Source organism: Leucopleurus acutus (genome assembly GCF_964270905.1).
Source record: "Leucopleurus acutus genome assembly, chromosome: 17".
Taxonomy (NCBI): Eukaryota; Metazoa; Chordata; class Mammalia; order Artiodactyla; family Delphinidae; genus Leucopleurus; species Leucopleurus acutus.
This window is the reverse complement of record NC_139159.1, coordinates 14635808-14663696: the sequence shown is the minus strand read 5'-3', so window position 1 is coordinate 14663696 and position 27889 is coordinate 14635808. Positions and strand designations below refer to the sequence as shown.

General features: G+C 43.0%; 1 protein-coding gene across 5 annotated transcripts in view; it reads right to left on the bottom strand.

The window, feature by feature from the left end:
• SULF1 (sulfatase 1) overlaps positions 1-26440 on the bottom strand; it is a gene marked incomplete at both ends in the record, with an annotated part of 72243 nt that extends 45803 nt beyond the window's left edge. For 4 of the 5 annotated variants that reach the window (XM_082858859.1, XM_082858860.1, XM_082858861.1 and 1 more), the window contains 4 exons: positions 531-700; positions 3140-3291; positions 12167-12406; positions 26269-26440. In XM_082858859.1, coding sequence (XP_082714985.1) covers positions 531-700; positions 3140-3291; positions 12167-12406; positions 26269-26440 — 734 coding nt within the window. Of the gene's footprint in view, positions 1-530; positions 701-3139; positions 3292-12166; positions 12407-26268 lie in introns of those variants that run through there. The other variant, XM_082858862.1, reaches the window with a different exon arrangement.
• Between the last annotated feature and the right edge of the window lie 1449 nt (positions 26441-27889).

Below are 27889 nucleotides of genomic sequence, written 5' to 3'. Positions count from 1 at the left end.
CCTCCTCTTAAAAAGAAACATCAGGTTATTTGAAAGCCTGACCTGAGAAGGCCTCTCGGGCAAGCCCACTCCAGCTGCCTCTGTAGCAATGCTAACTGCACATCTGCGGCAAACCTGCAACAGTCCATGCCCAGGGAATCCACCCGGGTTTTTATAACCAGACCAGAGGTTGCCACCCAGCTGCTATGAGAAACACACTGCTTGATCATTATTATTATTAGATCACGTCTGTGAATATTATTTAAGACAACTGAAGGAAACCCTTGATCAAAATCGCCCCCCATTCACCCCGCATGCTTCTCTCTCTTTTCGTTTAGCCGCTTACAAATGTGGATGTGATTCCTAATCAAAGCACCTCGACAAGCCCTTGAGTTCAGGGTCTTCCTGTTGCGCGGTCTCGGGGCAGAAGCCGGTGTTCCTGTCTCGTGGAGGTGCCGCGTGGAAGGAAACGGGGTGCAGGGGAGGAGCGAGATGGGGAGCAAAGGCGGGGCCCGCGTTCGGCAGGTCCCGGAGCTGAGGTTGTTACTCACATGTGTTGGGAAGCATTGGGGTACAGTTTTGAAAACTGTGGGGCTGAGTCCTCGGGGCCGTGGGGCGCCGCGTGGCTGATGACCATCATAATGGGCCTATGGGGATACATTCTCTTAGACATTTTGAAGTAATTAATGCTCTCGTTAGTGATTAAGTCTGTGAAGTAGTCCTGAAACATACATTTGACACAAAACAAAAATTACAAAAGGTGACATTCATCAGATCACATTTGAATACTGCTTTCCCTCAGAAGCAACTCCCTGAACGAGGAGGTAAGATCTTAAGCAGGAAGGGAAACTACTTCCCAAAGGGGCAAAACATCTTCCGGAGACAGAGAACATCCGCTGGCAGTTACCTTCTGGGTTTGCTAAAGGGGTAACGTGCACAAACCTTTTTTAAAAAATAATGTGCAATTTAGGAATTAGCCAAAAAAAAAAAAAAAGGGTCAGGTCCCCGTTTGCCCAAGATAATGATCAGATCTGGCAATACAAATGCTCCAGCACATGGAACACCGGATACATATTTCATTCTCAGGTTTCGCTGATGTAATTCTTTGACAAAAAAAATTTAATTACTTCAAGGGCAGGAAACACCCACGCCCACTACAAATTCACAGTTGCGGAACACACACACACACAGACGCACACAGGCATACACACACATGCATAAATGCACAAACAAAAGAAAATATCTTTTCCTTAAATTAAAAATTCACCTGTGAGAATTACATAATAAATGCTAATGAAAGTCGTGGCCAAAATCTGGGTGCCCAGGGAAAAGTGGCAACATTTTATCAATTAATTTATTTGAAACACTCAGTATGGGGAGCAGTTGATCTCCAGCAGATTATACTGTTAATTGCACAACTAAAATTACCCAGCTGTTGGGATTAGAGCCTGACTTGTTAATAAAATAACTTAAACCGGCAGTCCCAGGGGCTGATGCAAAAGCAATAAGGGGAAGAGGGGGAAGAAATGGAATAAAAAAGAAAAAATGAAAACTTAAAACACCTGCTTCCTCTAAGTGTGTATCACTGGCCTGGAACTCCGGTATAAAGTTTATTCAGAAAGTGTCTAGGCAATGTGCACCGTCAGAGGCTTCTAGGCATGACTAATCACATGTAGATTCAAGGACCAGACCAGCTGCAAAAGCAGTGCCCAAGGGACCAAATCTGTGTCACATGTCATTGTTAGGACAAGTCCACAGGCTAACACCTTCGTCCATGGGAGTGTCTGTTTCATTCCTTTCCTCCCTAAAAAAAGATACATATTCTTTTTGACACAGTTGTCTTTGACACTTAATCAGCTGTGATAACGGGCAAGTTACGCTGATTTAGTCTTTGGAAGTAATCTTGATTACTTTGCTCTCCTTAGGACAACAGGGAAAGAAGGGTTAATAGCTTGAACAGAAGCATGACAAGCATCCCCACAAGATAAAAAATGAGCAGTGACAATTACTGCACTTGGTAGGACAGTGCTCAAATCTGCCTCCAAGGTCCCTGCCAGCTCTCAACTTTGATGAGTTTGGAAACCTATTAGCAATGTTTGTGAATTGCTAATACGCATTCATTTGCATGCGTTGTTTTCTGAAGGGTATGAAAGAGTGAGACATACACCCTCACCCCAAGTCCCCTGTGCTCAAATCAGGCCAAGTGGAAAGACAGCAATGTGCCAAAGTTAGACCAAGTCTCCTCTCTCTGACTTCTACCAATAGCTGTTTCATAGTGACCTGTGCTAGATAGAGCAGATTCTCGGCTTCTTTTAGATAAATGAGGAAGAGATGGATATGGCTAGGAGGGAAGAAGGCATTTTAGGCTAATTAGCAGGCTAAATTCAAAGATGCTTTCCCCTCCACTCTTGCGATCTGGAAATAGTTTTAAGTTGGCAATCACAAAACCTGTGTGACTTTTACAAAATCTAATCTGGGATCCATTTGTTAGAGAACCATGGGACATGTCCGTTTCATTTTCTATGACCTGATTTGGAAATCCTAGGATTGAATCGTGGGGCATGTCCCTTCCAGTTTCTATGAACTGATTTGGAAATCCTAAGACTGACAGCCTTAACAGACTTTTGTGGACTCTAGCTGCCATGGGGCAGGTGTCCTTGTCAATATCAAAGTGCGATCCTTGTCAATATCAAAGACAGGAGTAAAAGCAAAGAATGTGGTTGCTCAACTTTTGATTAGTGCACTTGTCTGCTGTTATTCTTACATCTACATTGGAAGCCACAGACAGAATATACTTTCACCCCAGTGAAAAGCAAAACAGCATGAGATGAACATGTGATTATGTGGATAAGTCCTCTAGAGGAGGAAAAACCCCAAAATTATCCCAAGACAGAGTGGAGGCATCTATGATTTTTCTGATAATACTTTCATCAAAGGCTGATTGCCTTTCATCCTAATGGGGGAAAAAATCGCTATTCAAAGTCAGTGCTCCTTGAGAGCCTTTTTCTTGCCTGGAGTTTAAAATGACCTTAAAATTTCTCATTCTAATACTGTGAGAATGTAGAAAGCCAATCTAGTGTATGGGCTAACACACTGAAAATGGCTTTCCCCCATTATGCACAAAGTAAATTGATGCAGTGTAAAAGTGCCTGAAAATTACCTTCGCATAATCAAATCCATGCTTTTCTTTGATGCCATTGCGACAAACAGTGTAATTATAGAAACGAGAATTCTTGATTAATCCAAGCCATTCTCGCCACCCGGGAGGGATGTAGCTGCCATTATATTCATTGAGATATTTTCCAAAAAAGGCTGCAATGGGAAAAAAGGATTATTTTCTCACGTGAAATGATTAAGCGTAACTAAATGCATCAACGTGAAATTATGACTTGAAAAAAAAGGCAGTGAGACCAAAGTTAACCTGGTAACCGTGGAGGCCAGAATAACATTCATGTAATACTCTGATCCTCTAGCAAAGTGACACATACACATTTTCCTTTTGAATAAATAAAAGTAGTGCCCAAGTACACGGATTATAAAAATCACCACCATGATCATGATACTCTGAGTGCAAGTGATAAAAGCAGAATGTACCTTTTTGTTAAGTTGATATAACAATCAGAGAAGTAGCCAGTATGAAGTTTGGAATACTGAAAGTTGTCCTTGTGATAAAATAAGTTTTCTAACTGTTGGAGAGCTGCGAATTTCAAAAACGCTATTGAAAAACTTGTCTTTGTTTTTGCCTGTCAGGACAGTACACATTTTCCCAGCCAGGGAACCGTAGTAAACTCCGTTTATCATGGGACGCGGTCAGGGTTTTTATGTCACATGTATTTTATGTCGTCGGTGTTTGCATTATATGTATTTTGCAAATGTGTTTATTACTGATAATCAAAAATTCTAGCAACACGGAGTCACAACCTAGACGACTGACTTTCATAGAATTATAGTAAAATAGAGGTATATGTGCTACAAAAGCTCCACTGCTCGTTGAAAAGGCCACTGGAAGGCCTTCACATTTGTAACTTTGGCAGGGTCACACCCAAGAAAGGCCGCTGTGCAACAGTGGGGTCGGAGCTCTGGGATCTGTCCCTGTTTCCTGATTACTTGACACCCCTCATGGAGGCCCACTGTCTCCTGACCGGCTTTCCTATGCAGGCTCCAGGGTCTTTCCATTCTCACTGCCAGCTTCCTGAAGACCAGCTCGGGTCACATCACCTTCTCATGATCTTGGATGGCCCCCCCTCGCCTGCAGAATCACATTGAGTTTGACACCTTGCCATCCAAGCCCTTCCTTGCCTCCGACCCCATCTTGCACGTCTCTGTGAATCGCCCCTCTCTCCAGTCAACGTGTTGCCTTTACTTGTTCTGGTTTCCACCTCTCCACCTTTGCCTGTGCTATTCTCTGCCACCCTCTGTATGAATCAGCCCAGAGCAGAAGCCATTTCAATTCCAGTCTTCGCCCCGATCCCACAGCACTTTACTTCTGTGGCTCTGAAGCTGTCTTCCCTCTCTTCCTGGTGGTATAGTTATGTTCACGTAGAAACCTAATCTCCCTTAAACTGTAAGGGTTTTGAGGGCAAACACGGCCTCGACCTCATCTGTGGACCTCCCTTCCCTCATCCTTGCATGTAGTCTAGGGGCTGCATGAATTTTTGTTTCTTGAACTGGGCTTCATGGAGCCCCATGTCTTCTGGGGATGGTACCTGTTCTGGACTTGTTAAATGTTGTGTTTTCAATTGAGCTATGATTTTTTTTTTTAAAAAAGCTGATTTGGTCTAAATATTTTCATAGAGGAGAGCTTCAGAGTTAGAAAAGTTGACACTTCCCATTGGATTTACTTTCTTTGAAGGGCTGACTCAAGTCTGAGAAACACAGGAATGTTTATTTGTTGAATGAATATTTATATGTTGAATCTGCAAATGAGTAAATCAATCAGGTGGTCAATTAGCCAAACACCCACTGCTTGAGGATTCTGCCAGGGTCCCTGAGCAGATGGACAGGTGTGGGACAAAATGTCAGAGGGTCTCATGTCAGCTATGACTCAGGGTTTCCCTCTGAGCTGGCTCTGAGCAGTAGAAATTCTTCTAATGAGGGGTTCTCGTCTTCAGAGACTAACCACCTTTTCACATCGAACCACAAGATGATTTTCCTTTCCGACAAAAGGCAACGTGATTTAAGAGTGACAGGCGGCGGACCAAAGCCACACCCCACCAGCATGACTTCAGAACGGGACTGTTTCCAGAAGCCTCTCACTTAATAACCTCAAGCCCAACTCTTTCCCCTGGCCTGCTCCTCTCCCCAGGGTTTTTTTTTCCCACTTTTCTCTCTTTTTGTAAAAGATCATAGTGGTTTGCAACATAAAACCTGGAGCCAGCTTGCCTGGGTTCAAATCCCGGCTCTGTTATTTGTTAGCTATCCTGCCGGAGGCAAGTTACTTAACGTCCGTCTACCTCCAATTCCCCTTCTGGAAAAACATGAAGATGATAACAGTAATAGTGGTATGATCGTTGTGAGGACTAAAAAGAATGAATACATATGTAAAGCACTGAAAACAGTACCTGGCACATAACGAGGGCTTATTAAATGCTGCCACTGCCAGTATTATGATGACCATGGCTATGATCATTAGCCTGTCAACGATCTGTGCTCTGATTTTAAATAATTTACCCTCCTGCAATGCAAGGAAATCCTGTCCTAGAGTTCTGCACTTGTGCATCTGAAAACATTGCTTCAGAGGTTACACAGTTTCCTTCCCCAACCTGATTTACTTTGTGGCAACAAATTTCTCCCCCAACTGGCTGACATTTTCGTGCTTAATTAGTTTTTAGATTTTTTCTTTTCCTGCTACTTTTAGTTCTGTTCTCTCTCTGTTTTTTTTTTTTCCTCTCAGGGAAGCCATAACAAGTCATTCCTGCCCTTCCCTCATTGTTTTACCCGTTAGATTATTTAGGACTGTTTTCTACCCATTGCCATGGCTATTGCCCTTTCTCTTAATCCTCCCCTTATAAACTATTCCTTGAAGTCTCTTAATAGGCCTTGTTATGTGCTTTAGAACTCCCTCCAGGTTTTCGGTGTCTTTGTGTTAATGGGGTGTAAAAAATGTATTCAGTATCCCAGATGTTGCCTCACCCATCACACTGGTTCCAAGAGAGACCGGGGACCTCGTGCGTCATGAGGCAGCACCCAGCGTTGTCAGCTTCAAGTTACTCGGCCTTTTCTGGTTGCCTCCTAAGACCGAGGCTCATTTGTAATCACCCCTGGCCTCTTTCAACATTACGCTTCCCGGCAGTGCTCTGCAACTGATTATCTGGGCTTCTAATTATTTTCCGCCAGATGTATTAAATCTCTTTCTCCCTCCCTAAGATGAATTACATTTTCTCGCCCATATTGCCATTATATTGGGTGTGGTTTGAAGTTTTTCTATCCTTTGCCACTGGCAATTCAACCCAACTTAACTAACTGTCTGAATATGTCACTAACACACCACCTACCCCTCCTTCTGTATCATTCTTTTCTCTGGGCCATTAAACACTTCCCTTCACAGCTGTTTAAGAAGGTGGCAGGGGGTTGTTGGGTGACAGGGAGAACGATCAGGAAGATTGTTGACTTTAGGCCATGCAACTTCTGTCCGGGACTACCTGTTACATAATACTTAGAAAAATTCCCTTGAGCCATTTGAGGCAAAAACATTTATTTTTAGGTCGGCGATAGTACGCACATAGACAAAAGATTTCTGATGCTGTAGGGAAGTCAAATCTTATCGAATATAACAAATGATATACTAAATGAGCTTTTATTCCATGTATTATTAGATTTGGGGTGGCAGGACTTCACTGGTAGTAACTAAAAATGTACATAATTTTGAACCAAGTTAAAATTATGATATACTCTTAGGTGACCTCGTGCACATGAGTCTGGCTTCCCCAACTAGATTGTAAGTGTAGCAAAGACAGGAATCTTACTTTATAGCTCTTCATACACCAATGTCTAGTATAGTTCTAAGCATAGCGTGGCTCAATAAATAGCATACTATGGTACGTTACATCTTATGTTTGTGTACTTAACAAAAATCAATAATGCCATAATTCATAAAGATAAGAATATTACTTTGTCTTACTTTTAGTGAACTCTACCTGTTAAAACATCTCAGAGAATAAATAAATATACTTGCTATAAGTAACATAAATAAATTTTGTAATGTAAAAAGACACGAAACTAGAAAATTGATTAACTTGTCTACATTGTTTTGTTACAAAAAGAATTCTCTCCAAAAATTTTTATTGCGGGTCTCTATTAAATATTGGCCCTTTCACCCCAGTGATATGAAGAAGAATTAGTAGGACTAAAATTTCATTCACATGTGATTTTATATATCCTGTATTATGATTATAATTTGAACACTACCATTTTTAAAGGAATTAATATGATTACAGTGATAGCAAAAATTACAATATATAATAGTTTTGGACAGGAAAAAAATCTCTGCATTATATAGGTTGGAAAACTGGGCTGGACAAGTTCTCAAAACAAGTTTAAGGCAGAGTAAGGATGTGACTCCAATTCTCCACCATTCGGTTCAGGGTTTTTTTCTAACAGTTGATGCTACCTCTCAAATACGGATTATTATACACTACCAAATGTAAAATGGATAGCTAGTGGGAAGCAGCCGCATAGCACAGGGAGATCAGCTCGGTGCTTTGTGTCCACCTAGAGGGGTGGGATAGGGAGGGTGGGAGGAAGATGCAAGAGGGAGGAGATACGGGGATACATGTATATGTATAGCTGATTCACTTTGTTATACAGCAGAAACTAACACATCATTGTAAAGCAATTATACTCCAATAAAGATGTTAAAAAAAACCCATGGGTTATTACTCTTACCTTAACATTTATGCCAGGTTTTACATTCATGTCTATACCCTCACAAGAAATTTAAACTAAAACTTTTTGGAGCAGATAGGCAGAATTTTCCTTTTTATGATAGATAATCCAGTATCATTCCCACTATACTTAGAACATAAAATGCAATAGACACGTTACTGTATTTTCCCTTCTTAAACACTTAAGCTGTTGTAGACTCATACTTTCCATGAGTAAAGTTAGAAAAATTTAAGTTACAGCCAGTCCAAAAATACGCCTTGGTTCTGAAAAAGAAAAATCATGTCACACAATGGTAAATACAATATTGGATCAATTCAATTCATTTCAATCCATGTATTCTGGATGCCTCCCAAAATAAGCCTCTTAGTAATTTGTCTTCTCTGAGTTGCTCTTCATAAAACTGATTGCTGCTTTGTGCTTTTCTCTAGATGGGTATTTATGTATAATACATAGTTCAGTTTCCGTCATTATTTTTCTTAGGTTCTCAGCTAAATGTTCCAAATAACGTATGTATTATTAGGAAAACATTAAAATCGTTATATGTTGGCTCCTCCCACCTCCCCAACTAGTTTAGTGGCTCATAAATATGATGGTTTAATACCTACTCACCAATTCTCTTAACTTCCTAAGATGTCTGTCATCCTGATTTTCAAATGGGTCTCTGTCCCTGGTTGGATCGATAATTATTGTCACAGAGACATCTCTACTTCCTAATTGTCTGAGACGTGTCAGTATTTTCCCATCAAAGATGAATTTAAATTATGTAGCTCATTATCACTGACATTTTACTCTTCCAATTTTTAATTTTTCTGATTTACTAATGGGCACATCAAAATTTATTTTCCTGAGTGTATATCATCCGTTTTCTATTCCTAGCTAAGTGTTTGGACGAGCCCTAAGTGTTCGGAAAAGTCCCGTTTCCCTTAAAGAATTCCTTTTACTTTACAGGATGACTCACTATAAATTCCATTATTACCTAAGTGTCTAGACCCCTGGGAAGAAGGTTGGCTTCAGAATCTGAGTTAGTTTCCAGGAGCAAATCTCCTCTCCCTGAAGAAGACAACTGATTGAAGCAGGCTACGGGGCTGCACCAAAGGACTGACAGTTGTCCCCGGGAAAGCCTGATGGTCTGCAGCTTCATCCTAGACCTAAACCGTTAGGTTAGGGTAGCATACTGGAAAGAGGCCTGAAGACCAAAGTCCTGTTGCCCACTCTTCCTGTTAGAACATCAGATGTGTCACTTCAGCAAGTCACCTTAATCTTGTAGGTCTAAATTTGTTCGTCTGAGAACAAAGGAATTGAAAAACTAAATTACCTCTGAGTTTTATTCAAGCTCTTGTAGGGTGGACGCAGCATAGGATAATTGAAACAAGTACCAGAGTACACTCCACTTCTTAGAAGCAAGATTTGTTTTTTCTTGGTGACCCAGTGAGCTGTGTAATGGATGGCATTTCCATTTTTGCTTTTGCCATCTGGAAGTTAGCTCCAAATATGCAGCCTTTCTCTACAACTCCGTGGTATGCCTGCAGTTTGCATATTAACCTTTGCCTTGATTTTAACTGGCTCTACCCTTCGTTTCCATTCGACAGTGTCCTTACTGCTCTGTATCTTATGTTTTATGTGTCTCTGCCAGGCACTTCGGAATGAAGCATGATAGAAATATATGTAAAGAAATAAAGAAAGAGGAAAGATGTTGGAGGCAGGTGTGCTGGATTCAGTCTGTCACTGACTAGCTTGTGACCTCAGATAAACCCTCCTGAGTTTCGGTTTCTTCACTGGCAATATGGGCAAATCCTTTCAAAGTTTCTGGAAGAATTAGGTGAGAAAACTTAGCTAAAGTGCCTGGTACAGAGGAAGCAAGCATTAAATATCAATTTCCCTTTTTTCCCCTTTCTTCCCCGCTGCCCAGCTTTACTGAGATATAATTGACAATCAAAACTTGTAAGCAATTATACTCCAATAAAGATGTTAACTTAAAAAAAAATTGTAAGGTGGGACTTCGCTGGTGGTCCAGTGGCAAAGAATCTGCCTTCCAATGCAGGGGACGCGGGTTCGATCCCTGGTCAGGGAACTAAGATCCCACATGCCGCGGAGCATCTAAGCCCGCGCACCACAACTACTGAGCTCGGGTGCCTCAACCAGAGAGTCTGCATGCCGCAAACTACAGAGCCGTCGTGCTCTGGAAGCCGGGCGCCACAACTACAGAGCCCACGCACCCTGGAACCTGCGCGTCACAACTAGAGAGAAGCCTGCGAGCCGCAGCTAAGACCCGATGTGGCCAAAAATAAATAAATAAATCTTAAAAAAAAATTGTAAGGTTTACAGACTGATGGTCCGCTATACATAGACATTGTGAAATATTAACCACTGCCAAGCCAATCAACATATCCATCACTTCACATCTTTGCTAGTTTCCAGTTTTTTCTTTGTGGTGAGAACATCCAAGATCTAGCCTTTTAGCAAATTTCAAGTACACAATATAATACTGTCAACTATAGCCACACTGCTGTTCACTCTCTCTCCAGAACTTATTATCTTCTTTTTGCCCTTTCTTGATTTAGCCCTGAAATGAATTAGCAAGTCCTAATCGACAGTTCTAAGTTCTGGGCAGGGTTCTCTGTGTCACCAGCATCTCCATTTCCTAGGATGGACACTGTCCACACCGGTCTGGATACAGTGAGAGTTCTAATTCCCTAAGTTCCAACTCTCTCCGTCTCTCTATGTCTGCTACTAGGAATTAACTTATAAGGGAGCCTGGGAGTTGAAAGGCACTGATTTCATACAATGCTTCCCACAAACGAAACACAATTTGGTGGTCAAAATCAGGAATCAGGCACCAGGGGACCATTTCTGATTTTGCTTCTGAGCTGGTCATCACACAGTATTTGAAATTTCCACAACAGTTATAAAATGCAGCTAAGTACATTTGCTGTTTATGAACCCTACAGGGATGTTTGATAGATCTGCAAATTGCTTTAGAGCTCACAGGTGAAAGGTGCTATAAACTTAAATCACTTATGTGGGAAAACACACGCAGGATAGGGCACTTGGAGTAACCTAGTTTCTTTCTGAAGCGTAAGCAAACACCCTTGAGGCTCATGGGAGGAGTTTCTTCTGTGAGTGGAGCTCTTGAATGCCTGTGGATGACAGTGCTATCACATCCACAATCAATATTTTCATCCATAAAGAACAAGTATTAAGTGCGCACAAGGCGCTCTGCAAAGAAGCAAATGGCCACATATTTCCTAGGTCCAGTGGAAAAGGTTAATTTCATTTTTAAAAGAGATTTGAGAGAATACATTTATCTGATATCCTTTCCTTTTAAATCTTCAGAATAGAGAATCTGCAGACCTGAAAATCTTTTTCAACAAGTTTTAATTATGACACCCTTAATTCTTATGAATACGTCTAGTTGGTTCTGAAAAAATTATTTTTCATCACAGCCCCTCAATCAATATCCTTGCTTCTTTTCATAAAGAAATGCTCAGAAAACCCAAGGAGAGCATATAAACGCTAGGAGAATAAAGGTTTTGGGGGCAACCTGACAGGAAGGAGCCTTGCTTCTTTCTTACACTGGTATGATGTTCATAACCTCTCTGGAAGGAGGTCCCCAGTTTGCAAAAGACCAACTAATCAAACCGCTCATCTATGTAGGTTAAACAGTGATAGAAGATGTAGCAATTGGGATGCCCTCCTTTCCTGGGAGATGGGGGCGAACACTTGAGATCTAAAAGTCACCAAAACTAAGCTAAAGAAACTCCCAATCCTATTAATTATGAGTAAATAAATAGATGAATGAATAAGGTACACCTCACTGCATGATTTCTTTCAGTTACGTCCGAATTCAGTAAATAATTTTGATAATCTATCGTGTCCCAGATCCTGGGGTAGGTGCTAAGCAATTTCAAAGCGCTTGATGATTTCTCACCCAATGGGCAAGAATTTGCCAATATTTAAGACAAGCCTCAAGCTGCGCTGGGATGCCTGGAGGTTTGGAGGGTTGAGGTAAGCACGTTCATGGGATGAAAACTCTTCTGTTGCAGGTTCTCCTGGAAAATTCCAATTGCCGGTTGCTCTGATGGGGACAACACTTTCTTAACGTGTCTGCTGAGAATCACTGACTTTTCTCTAAGGGACCTCTCTCTGGGATGTTAACCAGAGGGAAAAGTAGAGGATGCTGAGAGACACAAGCCTCGGCTCCTTCCGCTTAGGGACTGATTGGAACTTCATATATTTCACCACACAGTGCATCTTCCAGAGGTGCGCTACCAGAGGTTCACGGGCTGGAAAGCTCCCCCTTTACCTGTTCTGTAGCCGGTGCTGTTCAGATAGACAGCAAAAGTCCGCGGCTCGTGCACTGCCTGCCAGGGGGGCGAGGAGCAGTTCTCATTGTTGGTGTAGGTGTTGTGGTTGTGCACGTACTTGCCCGTGAGCATAGACGAGCGGGACGGGCAGCACATGGGCGTCGTCACGAAGGCGTTGGTGAAGGTGGCCCCCTCGCGCTCCATAATCTTCCTGGTTTTGTTCATGACTTGCAGGGACCCTGGAAGGCACAATGCCAGCGTTGTTAGCAGACAGCACCGCACGATCACCCACCGATGTTACGTCACTCAGGGGCTCTGTTCCCCCTGCCTTGTTGATTTCTCTGCCTTAGCCTGAAGGAGTCTATCATTTGACGAGCTCTCGTTTCTAGAACAAAATGCAACGTTTGGGATTCTGCCATTTCAAATATTTTGCAGAATAAAAACACATTTCAGCTTCTCCCCTCCTTGATCACAAAGGAAAAAGAAAAGCAGGTTTATCTGATCACTAAAGCTAGAATTTTAGAGACGGAGCAGATTCCAAGGCCAGCAGCTCTTTGAAGATTATCAGAGAGCATCAAAACAGAGCATCAAAACTCCTAGCCCACCACACTCGCACCATGCCACAGACATTGCAGAGATGACGAGATAGAATGTTTTCATCGTATGAAATAAAAGAGGGGAGAAGTTTTCCAATTAAGTAAAAGTCCTTCCAAAATGCCTGTTTTTTTTTAAACTGGGGTAAAGTTGCTTTACAATGCTGTGTTAGTTTCTGCTGTACAACGAAGTGAATCAACTATATGTCTACATGTATCCCCTCCCTCTTGACCTCCCTCCCACCCCCCCATCCCACCCATTTAGGTCACCATGGATCATTGAGTAGAGTTCCCTGTGCTGTACAGCAGGTTCCCACTAGCTATCGATTTGACACATGGTAGTGTATATATGTGGATCCGAATCTCCCAGTTCATCCCACCCCGCTTCCTCCCCTGTGTCCACACGTCTGTTTTCTGTCTGTGTCTCTGTTCCTGTGCTGAAAATTGGTTCATGTGCACCATTTTTCTAGATTCCACATATATGCATTAATATACGATATTTGTTTTTCTCTTTTTGACTAACTTCACTCTGTATGACAGACTCTAGGTCCCTCCACGTCTCTACAAATGACCCAGTCTCGTTCCTTTTTATGGCTGAATAATACTCCATGGTATATATGTGCCACATCTTCTTTATCCATTCATCTGTCGATGGACATTTAGGTAGCTTCCATGTCCTGGCTATCGTAAATACTGCTGCAATGAACATTGGGGTGCATGTGTCTTTTTGAATTATGGTTTTCTCAGGGTATGTGCCCAGGAGTGGGATTGCTGGGTCATATGGTAGCTCTATTTGTAGTTTTTTAAGGAATCTCCATACTCTTCTCCATAGTGGCTGTATCAATTTACATTCCCACCGACAGTGCAAGAGGGTTCCCTATTCTCCACACCCTCTCTAGCATTTATTGTTTGTAGATTTTTTGATGACGACCATTCTGACCGGTGTGAGGTGATACCTCATTGTAGTTTTGGTTTGCAAAATGCCTGTGTTTAATTAAAAAAAGATCTTCAATGTAAGTTCGTATCCTCTAGCAAACTCACCACATACCTGCCAGTTTTGCTACCAGGATAGTACGACCAGTTTATATTTTCACCTGTTTCCACGTCATTTTAAAAGACGGGTTGTTTGTGAAAGAGCTATGATTCTGTCACATTCAAAAGTATCTGCGTAGTAGTAAAGTGTGCCATTTGAACTGTAAAGGATGAAATTGTACATACGATTGCTGAGGAAGGAAAAAAAAACCTATTTCGATTATCCAGCCAAACATGGAAGCTGAAACCCATCCAAATACTGCAGGAAAAAAAAAGCTCAGGCCAGAATTCAATCGTCTTTTCAGGACCTGTCAAGAAATGCACTACAGAGCACTACAGCCAAGGCCACTGCATTTCAATCCTGGAGCCTCACATTTCCAACAGGTCCTACTTCTTCCAAAGAAAGGGAGAAAGTCTATGTAGCTTTCCAACAAGGAAGGAAATCGTAATGCAAACCAGGCAAGCATTCAGAGCAGAAGAGAAGCGTGCAGCCATCCAAAAACCACAGTTTTTTTTCACATACGAGCTCTTACCATTCACATGAAAACAGAAAAGATGGTTTCTAATTGGGTCTCCTTAGAGCTCCCTGAAATATGCTTCAGTTAGGAGGATTCCTAACTGCTTTTTCTGCCCTGGTTGTATTCAGAGGATCAAGCAACCTTTTTGCCATCAGTGGATAACATGTAGTGAGCACCCACTTCATGATGAGCATTCATTCTATTGACCTCAGCTCTCTGGACTGATCCCCCAAAGTGTAGCATTAACAAAAGAAATGGAAAATTCTCTGCTGCCTCTGATCTTCAGCAGTAAACTAACCAGATGAGAATTTACATATGAAAATTGCTTAGGGATATCTGCAAAGCAAGGTAGACGTGAGTGTGGATATAGCAGTAGCAGGACCTATAAAGACAGCGGGGACCAGAGGCAATGTTTAATAAGAGCTCTGCCACAGGAGATGAAGACAAATGGGAGGAAAGGAGGAAGAAAAACATGGGATGGGTGAAGTGTATTGTGGGTAGCACGGGGAAGGTGGGATGCACGGTGCACTGGAGGTGGGAAGAAGTAAGTGGAGTGATGAAAATGGCACGTGGATTCTCTGGAATGAAATCGAATATGAAGACTTCTCTTGATGAAATGGGTGGCAGATTTAGCCAATAGCTTGGAGGCTGGGCAGAGATATTTGGATTTGACAGAATAGACAAAATGACGGCAGAGCAAGTTCTTTGTCAAAGGCATTAAGGACATGATAAGAAAGAAGACTTTGAGAGGTGTTGCCATGGCAATGGAAGTATGTGCATGGTGGGGTAGGTGGGGAATAGGCTGGCCCATCAAGGGTACGGCCAAAAGGCTGCTGAACCCACCCGGCCATGGGGTGGTAAGAACCTGAACTGGGCTGTGCCTTTAAAATAGAAGGACTCTTAAGAAGCAGGCCCAGGAGATGTTGTAATGCATCAGAAGGCTGTGAGTTGACTCACAGTTTTCAGCCCGGGAAGAAAACTGGAAAAGTAATGGTTTCACTGTTACTCAAGAAGTAACGAACAAGAAATATGTCCTACAGAAGATCAAAGAAGTGCATTTTAGAAATGTTGTGTTTTATATTTGTGTGGGTTGATCACACAGGGGGAAAGAGCCTGGAGAAAATACATGAAATGAGACGCAGGAGTGGGGAGAGAGTTCGAGGTTGATGCCAAAGTCCACTCCCTTATTACTCTTTCCTCTTTAGAAAACCGCAGTGATTACTTACGGTAATAGCTTGAATTTTGGGAAAACTCAGCAAACACTGTTGATCAATTTTTATTGCCTAATAGTCTTTTTATGTCAAAGAATGACTTCTCAGAGTTCCCTTATGAGCCTAGCTGGACTCAAATTTAAAAAAAAAAAAAAAATGCAGCTGGAGGCCATCCTCCAAGGTCCCAAATCACAAAGCTGCAACCTCCAGTTTACAGACTTATTTGGACCGCAGCACAGGATGGGAGGTGAAAAATCTGATCTAAGGTCAAATAATCTACAAACTGGGGACTAAAACTCAGCCCCTTGCATCATAATTGCCCCAGCCAGGACTCTCCTCTCATTCTAAATCTCTCTCTTTTCTTCATTGACTGAGCTGGTTGTACCAAGGAACTAAAAAATCCCTCCAAATGCTCTGCTTCCAACCGGCCCACATTGTTCAAAGGCAACAATGAAGACATTTGGTCCCTGCAGGTACTGTGACCACGGTAGCACCACGGGCGGGCTTCCCGGATGTGAGGTTCCTGAATGTGGCTTCACGTTTCTCCGTAAGGAGAAGGTTCTGAGACAAGGCTTCTCCAACGTTAAAAATCACCTGGAGCCCATGTTAAATCCTAGACTTCTGGGTCCACCCTGAGATGCTGATTTAAGTAAGACCCGGGAAGGACCAGAGAATTTGCATTTCTAACAAGCTCGCTGAGGACGCTGGCGCGGCCCCTCCCCACTCCTGGAGACCTATTCGAGGCCAGACACGGAACCAGCGAAGCCTCGAGCTGGAAGAGACTTTAGTGGGTGCTTCATTTTAAGTGATCTAAGTGGCTCAGACCGCTTCCGAGGCTGTAAGGTGGGCAGAGAGGAAGAGGAAACACCGATTTCATACTTTTAATCTCGCGGATTTTCTACTTTACTCCCACTTCTAAGTGCTTCGCGTGTAGCAACTCATCGAACCCGGACAACAGCCTTCCATAGCAGGTGTTTCTATTTATTATTCTCACATCAAGGATGATAAAGCTGAGGAGCAAAAGGGTTAAACAACGTGCTTAGGGCCACACAGACCCTAAGCAGTAGAGCCCGGATGCAAAGGCGGGCAGTCTGCTCAGGGACCACGCTCTTAAGCTGCGTCTAGGCTGAGTCCCGGCTGTGACCCTGACGTTCTCAAGACTGAGACACAGAAATGATGTCTGCTTGGAGTCAGGCTATGTCTCATTTTCTGTAATCTCATATCTTGCTTCATCCGGCCTCTTAGGGGAGATGCTAACAGACACTGAAGCCTGTCTCCTGCCCTCTTAGGGGCTGAAGTGATTAACGTAGCTCGAGCCCAGGTCGAGGTGAGTGGGCTGCAGGCGTGTCTGTCTTCAGAAGCCGACAGTCACACGTTCACTGCTGCCTCTGATCTCGGATTCCCTGCGTAGACACAGATGATGGAGCACAGGAATCATACACCTCCTCCCTCTGCCGCGTCACTGCACTCCAACAAGGTAAGCGAAAAACTCCTTCTTCTCTTTTATGGCTGTGCAATGATTCATGTTAGCCAACAACACTGCCTCATCCTGCTTCTACAACCAGTACGATTGCACCATTGATATTTCATTGGGAAACTACCAAACACTATTCTGCAAAAAGCAACTCATAATTCTGCATCTCCAGCTGGAGAGCAGTGGCTGGGACCATGTCTTGTCCTATAGCTGGAAGGACTCAGTTTTGTTTTAAGCTGAAGCTCCCCACTTCTTTGGGTTTCAGGCCTTTGGTGCCTAAAATGCAAGTCGTGTTGATTCTTAGTTAGCGGAACAATTAGTTCATAGGCATGACATGAAGCTTAAGGCCAAAGAATCATACCAAGATTCCCACAGCAGGGCTTAGGAGGGTGAGCACGAGGAGAGAAAGAGCCCTGGATGTGGACTTGGGGGGAAACACCTGGGTGTTTGTCACAGATGAGCTTGAACTTGAACAAGCCCTTTACCCTCTTTTTTCTCAGATGTAAAATGCAGCTAATAATAGCTCCTCGGACTAGTTAGCAGGTCTGTCGAGCAAATGGCACGAGCTACGATTTTAATTTGTGATCACCTCAGCCCCAACGTGTTTCCTTTACTCTTGCATTTTCCATCTCCCTATCTGTAATCACATCTGAATTCCAAAGCTAAGGTAAGAATACAGAGGTTGCGATAGACTGAACTTTCGTGTCCTTCCAAAATGTATAGGTTGAAACCTAACACCCAAGGTGATGGTATTAGGAGGTGGGGCTTTGGGAGGTGATTAGGTCATGAGGGTGGAGCCCTCATGAATGGGATCAGCCCCTCATAAAAGGGGCCACAGAGGGTTCCCTCGCCCCTTTCTCCATGTGAGGACACAGTGACGAGACAGCCACCTATGAACCAGGAAGTGGGTCCTCACCACACACCGAATCTCCTGGAGCCTCGATCTTGGACTTTTCAGCCTCCAGAGCTGTGAGAAGTAATTACCTGATAAACATCTGTTGTTTAGAAGTCACTAAGCCACCCAGTCTATGGTATTTGGTTAGAGCAGTCGTCACGGACTGAGACAGAGGTCAACTGCTTTGTCTACGCTTCAAGACAAAATGTTAATGCTGGCTTAGAGACATCAGTTCCCCTCCACCCATCACACATCCGTTCCCCTCCACCCATCACACACTGTTCCCCATGCCCCTCTTAAGCAAGAAGCCTGACTTCCTTATCATTTAAAATTGTCCTGGGAGGTGGAAGCCTGACAGGGATGTTATGAAGTGACCGTAATTAAGTCCAGTAGCTGGCACGGGGGCACTGCTGACTGGGCTGGCTTGAGGACAGGGAAGGTCCAGGCCACAGCTGAATCTTGGGGCTGCCAAGAAAAGCTGTCCCAGCACCAGAGCTCCAGGCTGGAACTGAGGACTTCTGCCATTCGCTCTTGCAGGGGTGGGGATGCTCGGACAGCTCAGCGGTGACCGAGACACTGCTCGGTGTCAGGAGAAGTGGCACTCTTTGGGAATCCTGCAAGATCCGCCAGGTTTGCAATTCTGGTGGAGTTAAAAATCAAGGCTCCACGAATGGTCCTTTGAGGGGGTATGTGCTAGGTTCCTGGGAGTAGACAGAGCCATAGCCAGGAATTTAAATCATTCTACAGGCTTCAACTCATGTATTCCCAAATCACATGTGTGGAAAAAGGTCACGAGGGAGAAAATGTCCCACTAATCGGAATGACTTTACCAAAATCACGCAGAGAGCCTGGATTACTTCACGTACATGTTAAACTTTACAACAAAGCTTTGCCTTTCCTGATTCAAATATCTTAGCATTTGATTATTCAATATTTCATACTATCAAGCATTAACATTTTCATCGAGGCTGTTCATCATGTCCAGAAAAACTCACAAAACCAGAAATTCAATAATAAATGTTGTCATCGTCATCCTTTAAGGAAGTCCCAGATATGTGGCATTCACACACACCTGGCTTCACAGAGCGACACACCTCCGTGTGAATCACAACAATTCATGGTTTGATGAATGACAACGACAAGCAAACACAACTCATTAAACGTGCAGGGTTGTTTCTAGATGCCATTGTTTCATGATGGGGTAAGGTTAATGATTTAAATATATAAATGACCTGTGCTAAGGCACACCCCTGCTATTTTCCTGTGCCAACAGTTAAGTATGGAACCTTAAACAGTGATAGTTCCCATATTAAAAATGGCTTTATTGGTCTATTGAAAATTTTAATTCTGAAAGCATTAAAAAGATAACATGATCACACAGTATACCTTTTTCTACCGAAACTGTGAAGTTGGTAGGAAAGAAAAAACAGATGTTTCAGCTAAAACCAGAGGAGGGAAAACAAGTTGGGGGAAGAAGGGACCAAGAAGCAGATAATAAATCTGTCTGGCATGTTTCTAGGTCACTAGGACTCATTATTTTTTCCCCTAAAGAGCTAAAGGCCATTAAAAGTGGGGACTAGTTTTTTAGGGGAATGGAAGTAAAAACGCCTACAGGCTAGACAGAGGAGGTAGGCAGGTACAAGAAAAATCACAGAGCTTTCGTCTCTCCAGTTTTCTACGTTTGATAGAGATGTGAGTATACAGAACTTTCCCCTGACTATAAGAAAATCGGCAGGATGGGCATGATGGCAAATAACAAGTGATCCTTGGCCTAAGTGCTGGGGAGCAGTGGAGAGTGGTGGGGACCGTGAGGGTCTCGGGAGGACACGCCCCACCTAATGGGGGCAGCTTTGACTCCCCTTCAAGCATTTAACTGATGGCTGCCTCATGGGAATGTAAGCCCTCATTCTTTTGAACTTTCAAGAAAAGTCGGAATCTGGATTTCTTTTCTTTTCATGTCAAATCACCTGATCTTTTAAAATGTTGCCTTGGTTTTAAAAAGTGTGCTGGTCAAGCAAAACACATCTGTGGGCTAGCTCTGGACTGTAGATCCCATTTGTGACCTCTGCTTTAGGCAAAGTGTTTCCATGTATTTAAGATTTCTTAATTCTCCTTATGATCTAAGAGAAGCATTGGGTCAGCGTTACGGAGATGTTAGCACCAGTCCAATTTCCTAAGAATTTAAGAAATGCCACATTGACCCAGATCAATGTTCTAATCAGCTCATTATTTTCTCAGAGTGGCACCCAGGGACCATTTGGGAAAGATTTAGAGCCTAATCTCTTTGACTCTAGTCTCAGAAAGTTAGGGGAGTCCCACGAGCATTTCTGATTTTCTTCTTTTTGATTTGTAAAATATTTTCAAGTGCAGGGAAAAACAGAATAAATGACATGTCTCCTAGCTGTGTCAAAGCTTAGCATTTGATCACAGTTTCTTCAGATACATATTTTCAATTTTAAAATGAAATATGAATACTGCTGATGTACTTGGTTACCACTCCTTCCCCAGATGGTAGCCATCATCCCAAACTTCATGTTAATCATGTCCATTTGTGTTTTTCTAGCTTAAAAAAACCCCATAATTCAAAAATATACATGTACCCCAATGTTCATAGCAGCATTATTTACAATAGCCAAGACATGGAAGCAACCTAAGTGCCCATCAACAGACAACTGAATTAAGAAGATGTGGTACTGGGAATTCCCTGGCAGTCCAGTGGTTAGGACTCCATGCTTTCACTGCGAAGGGCGCAGGTTCAGTCCCTGGTTGGGGAACTAAGATCCCACGAGCCGTGTGGTGTGGCCAAAAACAAAAAATAAAATCAATCATACGTTATTTTTAAAAAGGAAGATGTGGTACATATATATACAATGGAATATACTCAGTCATAAGAAAGAATGAAATAATGCCATTTGCAGCAACATGGATGGACCTAGAGATTATCATACTAAGTGAAGTAAGTCAGACAGAGAAAGACAAATAGCATGATATCACTTATACATGTAATCTCAAATATGATACAAATGATCTTATTTACAAAACAGAAATGGACTCACAGACATAGAAAACAAACATGGTTACCAAAGAGGAAAGGAGGGGGAGGGATAAATTAGGAGTTTGCGATTAACATATACACACTACTATATATAAAATAGATAGGGGCTTCCCTGGTGGCGCAGTGGTTGAGAGTCCGCCTGCCGATGCAGGGGACATGTGTTCGTGCCCCGGTCCGGGAGGATCCCACGTGCCGCGGAGCGGCTGGGCCCGTGAGCCATGGCCGCTGGGCCTGTGCGTCCGGAGCCTGTGTTCTGCAACCAGAGAGCCCACAACAGTGAGAGGCCCGTGTACCGCAAAAAAAAAAAAAAAAAAAAAAAAAAGATAGCTAACAAGGACCTACTGTATAGCACAGGGAACTATACTCAATATTTTGTAATAACCTATAAGGGAAAAGAATCTGAAAAAAATAGATATATATGTATGTATAACTGAATCACTTTGCTGTACAGCTGAAACTAACAGAATATTGTAAACTAACTATGCTTCAATTTTTTTTAAAAAAAGGTGTAAATCTCCACCCATTAACTTCGCCTAGAAACCTGAACTATTTACGGGTAGAGGCATAACCTGAACCACTTCTTAAGTTGTGGAAAAAGCAAATCCAGAAGTACAGGGACCGCTGGTTAAATTACTTAATCTTTCCATGGATCAAGTGTCCTCCTGGGATAATGATCTCTGTCCTACCCACCCAACTTGGGTGGGATGACAATAAAATGCAATAATGAGAATAAATGTTCTTTGGAAAAAGATAAAGTGTTATCCACATATGAGGCTCTAGCACTTGTATTAGTAAATGCCTCATGTGTTTCACTCCTTTCACAAAGGACTAGTTTACTTTATTTGTCCTCAGAGTTGAGGGAGGGGCCCCAGTCCTACTTAATAAGAGCTTTTCTTCCCAGCTTGTTTGATAAACTTGGATTACAGTCCTTCTTAGCCTTTGTCTTTCCAGACAAAGAGATACAATTATTTTATTCTTTTCCAGAAGGAAAAGTATTCTATTACAATTTTTGTAGCTGTTTTCCTAAGCCTTTTCTCAGTCTGTTATAGCCTTCTGGAGGCACAGAAGCCAAAACGCCTGCAGTGTTACAGGTGCAAAAGTTCTGCTTAGGTGAAGATTTATTCAATATTTGGCAAACATAATCACATGTAAGTAAAAAATCAAACCAAAACAAACCATGTCAAAACCACAGTTAGAGAACATCTCACACCCATTAGGATGGCTATTATCAAAAAACCAGCCAACAGCAAATATTGTCAAGAATGTGGAGAAACTGGAACCCTTATGTACTGTTGGTGGGAATGGACCATGGTGCAGTCGCTATGAAAACAGTATTGCAGTTCCTCAAAAAATTAAAAATAGAATTACCTATTGATCTAGCAACTCCATTTCTGGGTATATACCCCCAAAGAATTGAAAGCAGCGTCTCAAAGAGACATTTATACACCTATGTTCATAGTAGCATTATTCACAATAATCAAAAAGCAGAAGCAACACTAATGTCTAACAAGAGATCAATGGATAGACATAGGGTGGATATACATATAATGGAATATTATTTAACCTTCAAAAGGAAGGAAATTCTGAGACATGCTACAACACAGATGAACAGTGAGGAAGGACATTATGCTAAGTGAAATAAGCCAATCACAAAAAGACAAATACTGTATGATTCCACTTATATGAAGTACGCAGAGCAGTCAAGTTCATAGAGACAGAAAGTAGAATGGTGGTTGCCAAGGGCTGGGGGTTTAGCGAGTTACTGTTTAATAGGTATAGAGTTTTAATTTTATAGAATGAAAAGAGTTTGGGAGATTGGTTGCACAACAATGTGAATGTACTTAACACTATTGAATTGTACACTTGAAAATGGTTAAGAGGAGGACTTCCCTGGTGGCGCAGTGGTTAAGAGTCTGTCTGCCAATGCAGAGGAAACGAGTTCGATCCCTGGTCCAGGAAGACCCCACATGCCGCAGAGCAACTAAGCCCGTGTGCCACAACTACTGAGCCTGCGTGTTGCAACTACTGAAGCCCGCGCGCCTGGAGCCCGTGCTCCGCAACAAGAGAAGCCACCGCAATGAGAAGCCCACCCATTGTAACAAAGAGTAGCCCCCACTCGCCACAACTACAGAAAGCCCGCGCGCAGCAACGAAGATGGAACGCAGCCAAAAGAAAAAAAAATTGGTTAAGATGATTAAAAAAACACAAAAGCCAACTAAAGTCTAGAGCAGTTAAGTGTCAAGAAAGATTATGAGAGCGTTACAATCGGCCAGGCGAAAGTCTCCATCAAACTGTACCCACTACCAAGAACATAATTTTTCTGCTGAGAAAAGAAGTCTTCTCTAAATTTGTATCCATGGTTCACAGTGGTTCATCATCAACTTGTTCTGCCAGTAGGATAACAAGACCCATCTTAGCTGTTATCTCGGAACCTAGGGCGTGACCATGTACTTACAGGTTGTTTTAGGAAGGGCTCAATAAATATTTGTTGAAGGACGGATTGAGAGAAGGAATCATGGTTAAATGTGTAGCTGTGGAGACCCAGATCTAATACAGGTCCTGAGTTTACCATTTCCTAGCTCATCACAGCCTATGCAACTTCTCTAAGCCTCATTTATCTTAAGTATAAACTGAAGAGAGTAATAGTAACCACTTCATAGAGCGACTGTGATGATTAAATGAGTGAATGCTTAGCCTGGTATCTGGGTAGGAAATCAAGGAAGGAAGTAAAGGCAAGGCAAACATGTAGGAAAGAGCTGGGTTGATTGAACCTGGCCGACGACTGTTCACCATTATATCCATGTGCTTCCACTAGAAGCCAGTGTTTAATAACTGCTTAATAGATATCTACTGAATGAATTCATTAACTATAGGATAAGGATGAAATTTTGAACTCTTAAAAATACACTGATCAAACAATTCCTTAATTTATTTTAAAGACAAGCATTGTATATTGAAGAGGTAGATCATGACGGATACTTGCATTCATTTCTGGGAATTGTGTTAGCCTTTTCAGGCCCCTGTGGGTCCATTTCCAGTTCACTGAGCACCTACTAGATTCCCAGCACAGTCCCAGCATCAGGACTACAACATAAATAGAACACTACCCTGCCCTCTAGTTGCTCTCAGTTAAGTGGAAGAGACAGGTATGGAAGCACATGGTGGATTTAGGGTCATACGCTGGAGGCAGGTCCAAGGTGGTGCAAAGGAAAGTTCCCTCCACCCTGCTGGACAGCAGGATCGTTTTGGTAAAGGAAGACCCCCCGAGGGGAAGGCATCTGGACTGGGTCACGAAGAATAGGTAGGGCTTCGCCAGGTGGAATAATGGGGAAAGGGCAGAGGGGATGAGATGTACAAAGGCATGATATATAGGTGAGGGAGATGAAACCACCAGACAACTTCAGGGAAGTGTAAGTTGTTTCCATGGAGCACAGAGCAAAAGTGAGGGAAAGGGAAATAGCCTTACAGAAATAGGTGGGGACAGATGCCCGGCGCTCATCAGCCTGCAGAGGGGAGGGGCTTCACCATCTTGGTAAAGGAACCCGGTGGAGGGTTTTAAGCAGCAGAGACCTGATCAGATACTTGCAGGAAATGAAGAATAGGTAGGAGGGGCCAAGACTAGAGGGCACAAGTCACGTGACCAGCCAGTTAGGGAAAAACTGGGAGAGAAAAGAATGGCTTCATTGAAAAGGATGGATATGAGAGATGTTAAGGGAAGTGAATTCAAAGGTCTTCACTTTACTTGCCCTGTAGGTGAATGAAAACTTAAACCACCAGCCACATACATACTAAAGTCATACCTGCAAGACTTTTCATTTTGGTATGATGCCTGAAAATTCTTGCTTAAGCAATTAAGTGAGAGGGACTTCCCTGGTGGCGCAGTGGTTGAGACTCTGCGCTCCCAATACAGGGGGCCAGGGTTCAATCCCTGCTCAGGGAACTAGATCCCACATGCATGCCACAACTAAGAGTTCACGTGCCACAACTAAGGAGCCCGCCAGCTGCAACTAAGACCCGGCGTAACTAAATAATAAAAATTTAAAAATAAGCAGTTAAGTGAGAGACAACAGACTCTGCAAGTCACCTCCAATAATCATTACCTCTGTTGGCTTTTAGTGCCTTTGTTTCCAGCTGAACCCAAAGAGTTGACTTTTTGGGATTCCAGCGTTTGGTTTCCAGTTGGAAATCAAAGTCCCTATCCCCGTGGATCAAATTCAAGCCTGGAGGGGTTTATCCTCAAAGACCCTAGCCAGAGGAGCTCTGGAAAGAAGCCCAGGGTACTCTGCTAGCAGGAAGTCTAAAAGCTACTAGCGACGGTCAAGTTCAGCGTGATGGACAAGCCTAGCTGAGCGATTTCCTGAGAGCAAGGAATCGCGTCCAGGAATGGAAATGAGTGGTGGTGACAACCTGTAAGGGCAAGCTTTTCATTTGTCCTAGGTACCCTAGAAGAACTTGACCCTAAGCTTATGGGCCAGACCATAGGGCTGGGCCATTAAAGAAAGTGAGAAGGTGAGAAACCAAATCAGGTGATACAGAAGCTCAGCTGCAACACCAGATGTTGGCAGGCTTTCTAAGTGCTCTAGAATTAACCCAGGTGAGCGAATTCTTCCGAAAAGCATCCTGTCTAGGGTGGTAGCAGTGAATTACTACCAGGAGGATGTGCAGAATACTGTAACTTTCAATTCCCTAACAATCACAAGCTGTGAATAAAGGAATCACCTTAATAATAATGACCATCGATAAGTTTTTTTTTTTTTTTTTTAAGGCTTCGGACGTGCAGGCTCAGTGGCCATGGCTCACGGGCCCAGCCGCTCCGCGGCATGTGGGATTTTCCCGGACCAGGGTACGAACCCGTGTCCCCTGCATCGGCAGGCGGACTCTCAACCACTGCGCCACCAGGGAAGCCCCGACAAGTTCTTTTTGTATCCACCTATGCTCGTATGCAGGGCAGAGAATTACAGTCATAATCTCATACTCTTTGAAACAAATTTGCCCAAATATTTTGAAAAGTTCTGGACCAAGAGTTTTCCAAGGCGCACAATCCAACCCTTGACTTCTACAGTTTCGTGCTTCCTCTTGCCTGCCATCTTCCTATCCTCCCAGCCCACACCCAGCTTCAAAACCTTAAGATCAGAAGAGTCAAGTTGAAACACAAACCAAATGCTTTATCATTTAATACGAGTACATTTTATAACCTAGGGTGTTGGTTCAGGTACGACCGTTACGTGTCAAACCCCCAAAAGTTAACTGACTCTTACTGATAATGCAAACCAGCAAATCATCTGAGCGAAAGAGACCAACAAGCGACAAACCCAGTGCTCACCCAACTCCACGTCTTGATCATCAGTGAGCACGAGAATGATGTTGGGTCGGATGTTTTTTCGCTCCTGCTGTATCCGGCCTCTGAACCTCGGGGATCTGATGGTTGAACCGAGGCTCCCCAGTAGCTGCGTGCCCAGCACAGCCAAAACCAGAGCACAGCAAGAATACTTCATTGTGCTTGGTCCAATGTCGCAAAACTGACAAAATGTCTGTCTTCTGGTTCCTGCAGCTCTGGGCAGTCAGAGAGAAAGGGAGAGCGAGAGACGAAAATGAAATCCAAACCCCAGACACAGTTGCAGAAAAAGGACTACAACTCAGCGATAACTGGCACAAAAACTGGCAGAGAAAGGGCTGCCCATGAGTCAGAAGCGGCAAACCCTACCAGGCATCAGGTCGTTTTTTTAAGTGCTTGATTATTTTGCAAATTCACTTTTGTCCTTTATTCTCATTCCAACTTTTCCGATTTCAAAATTCATTGCCAAAATAGAATTTCCAACACAGAGCTCAGACGTAAAAGCTTTCTGACAAGAGCTAATACCTTGAATTAGGTATCCTGGTTGAATAATCAACTGCTGTACTCAGAGGTATTCAGGACATCTGCAGATGGGGTCCTGCAAGGGGGAGAAAAAATACGAAAGGAAACGTCAGTCAAGGATTTTGAGAGTTTTGGTCTGAAAGAGTCTCTTGAAACAGCATAAATATATACGTATAGATATGATTTATATATTATATTTATATATAAGTATAATAAATAGAAATGTAATATATAAATCATATCTATACAAATATATTGATATAATTTTTAAAATCTGTACTCCAAAAGGGAGAGACAGAAGGAAACAACATTCAGAACTGCTAACCAATGACATGAATAATATCTTCATTTCATAATCATAAATATGGTGATCTGGGTATCATCCCTGCTCACACTTTAATAGTACTTTAAACATCCCCAAGAAAACAAATGACTGATAAGGAAGAACCAGCAGTGCCGGTGAAACCACAGTGCACTGGAGTGTTTGCATCTGGGGAGCGTTAACTCACCTGCGTACGATATTGAGTACTTATCAAGCAGAATGAAACGCAAAGCTGTCATATGTCATCTGCATGAAGTCACTCACTGCCCAGGAGAGTTCTTTTTGCTGACAAAGACTTCATAGTGAGGGGCTGGGAGGACAACCTTTCCCAGCCTCCAAAAAAAGCTCCTAACTCTGCTTCATCAATCACCGGGGGAAGGGATGCTTCCTCCCGGCTGGGCTGGTCCCTCAGCCCAACCCTCATCCCCAGCGCATCGGCGCCTAAGGGGACACAGCCCTCCTCCGACTGTCAGCATCAGCTTCACTACTGTTCAGAGCCGGTGCAGCGCCGCTAGCACCGAGGTTTGGCTTTGCCGCAGCAGATCTCAACCTGCAAAGCAACATGACTGATGGGCTCTGAGGCTGGAGGTTAGAGGCGACCCTTCCACCTTAAAAAAAACCAAATCAAATCAAATCTGGAGGGGGACACGGTGAAATCTTTGCAAATCTGCACAGGAGACTTTGGAAAGGGTTGGAAAAATGCCCCTTTCACTTTAGAACGCTAACCTGCTGAAAGCTGGTCTCTTGGACTTCCGAAAGATAGCA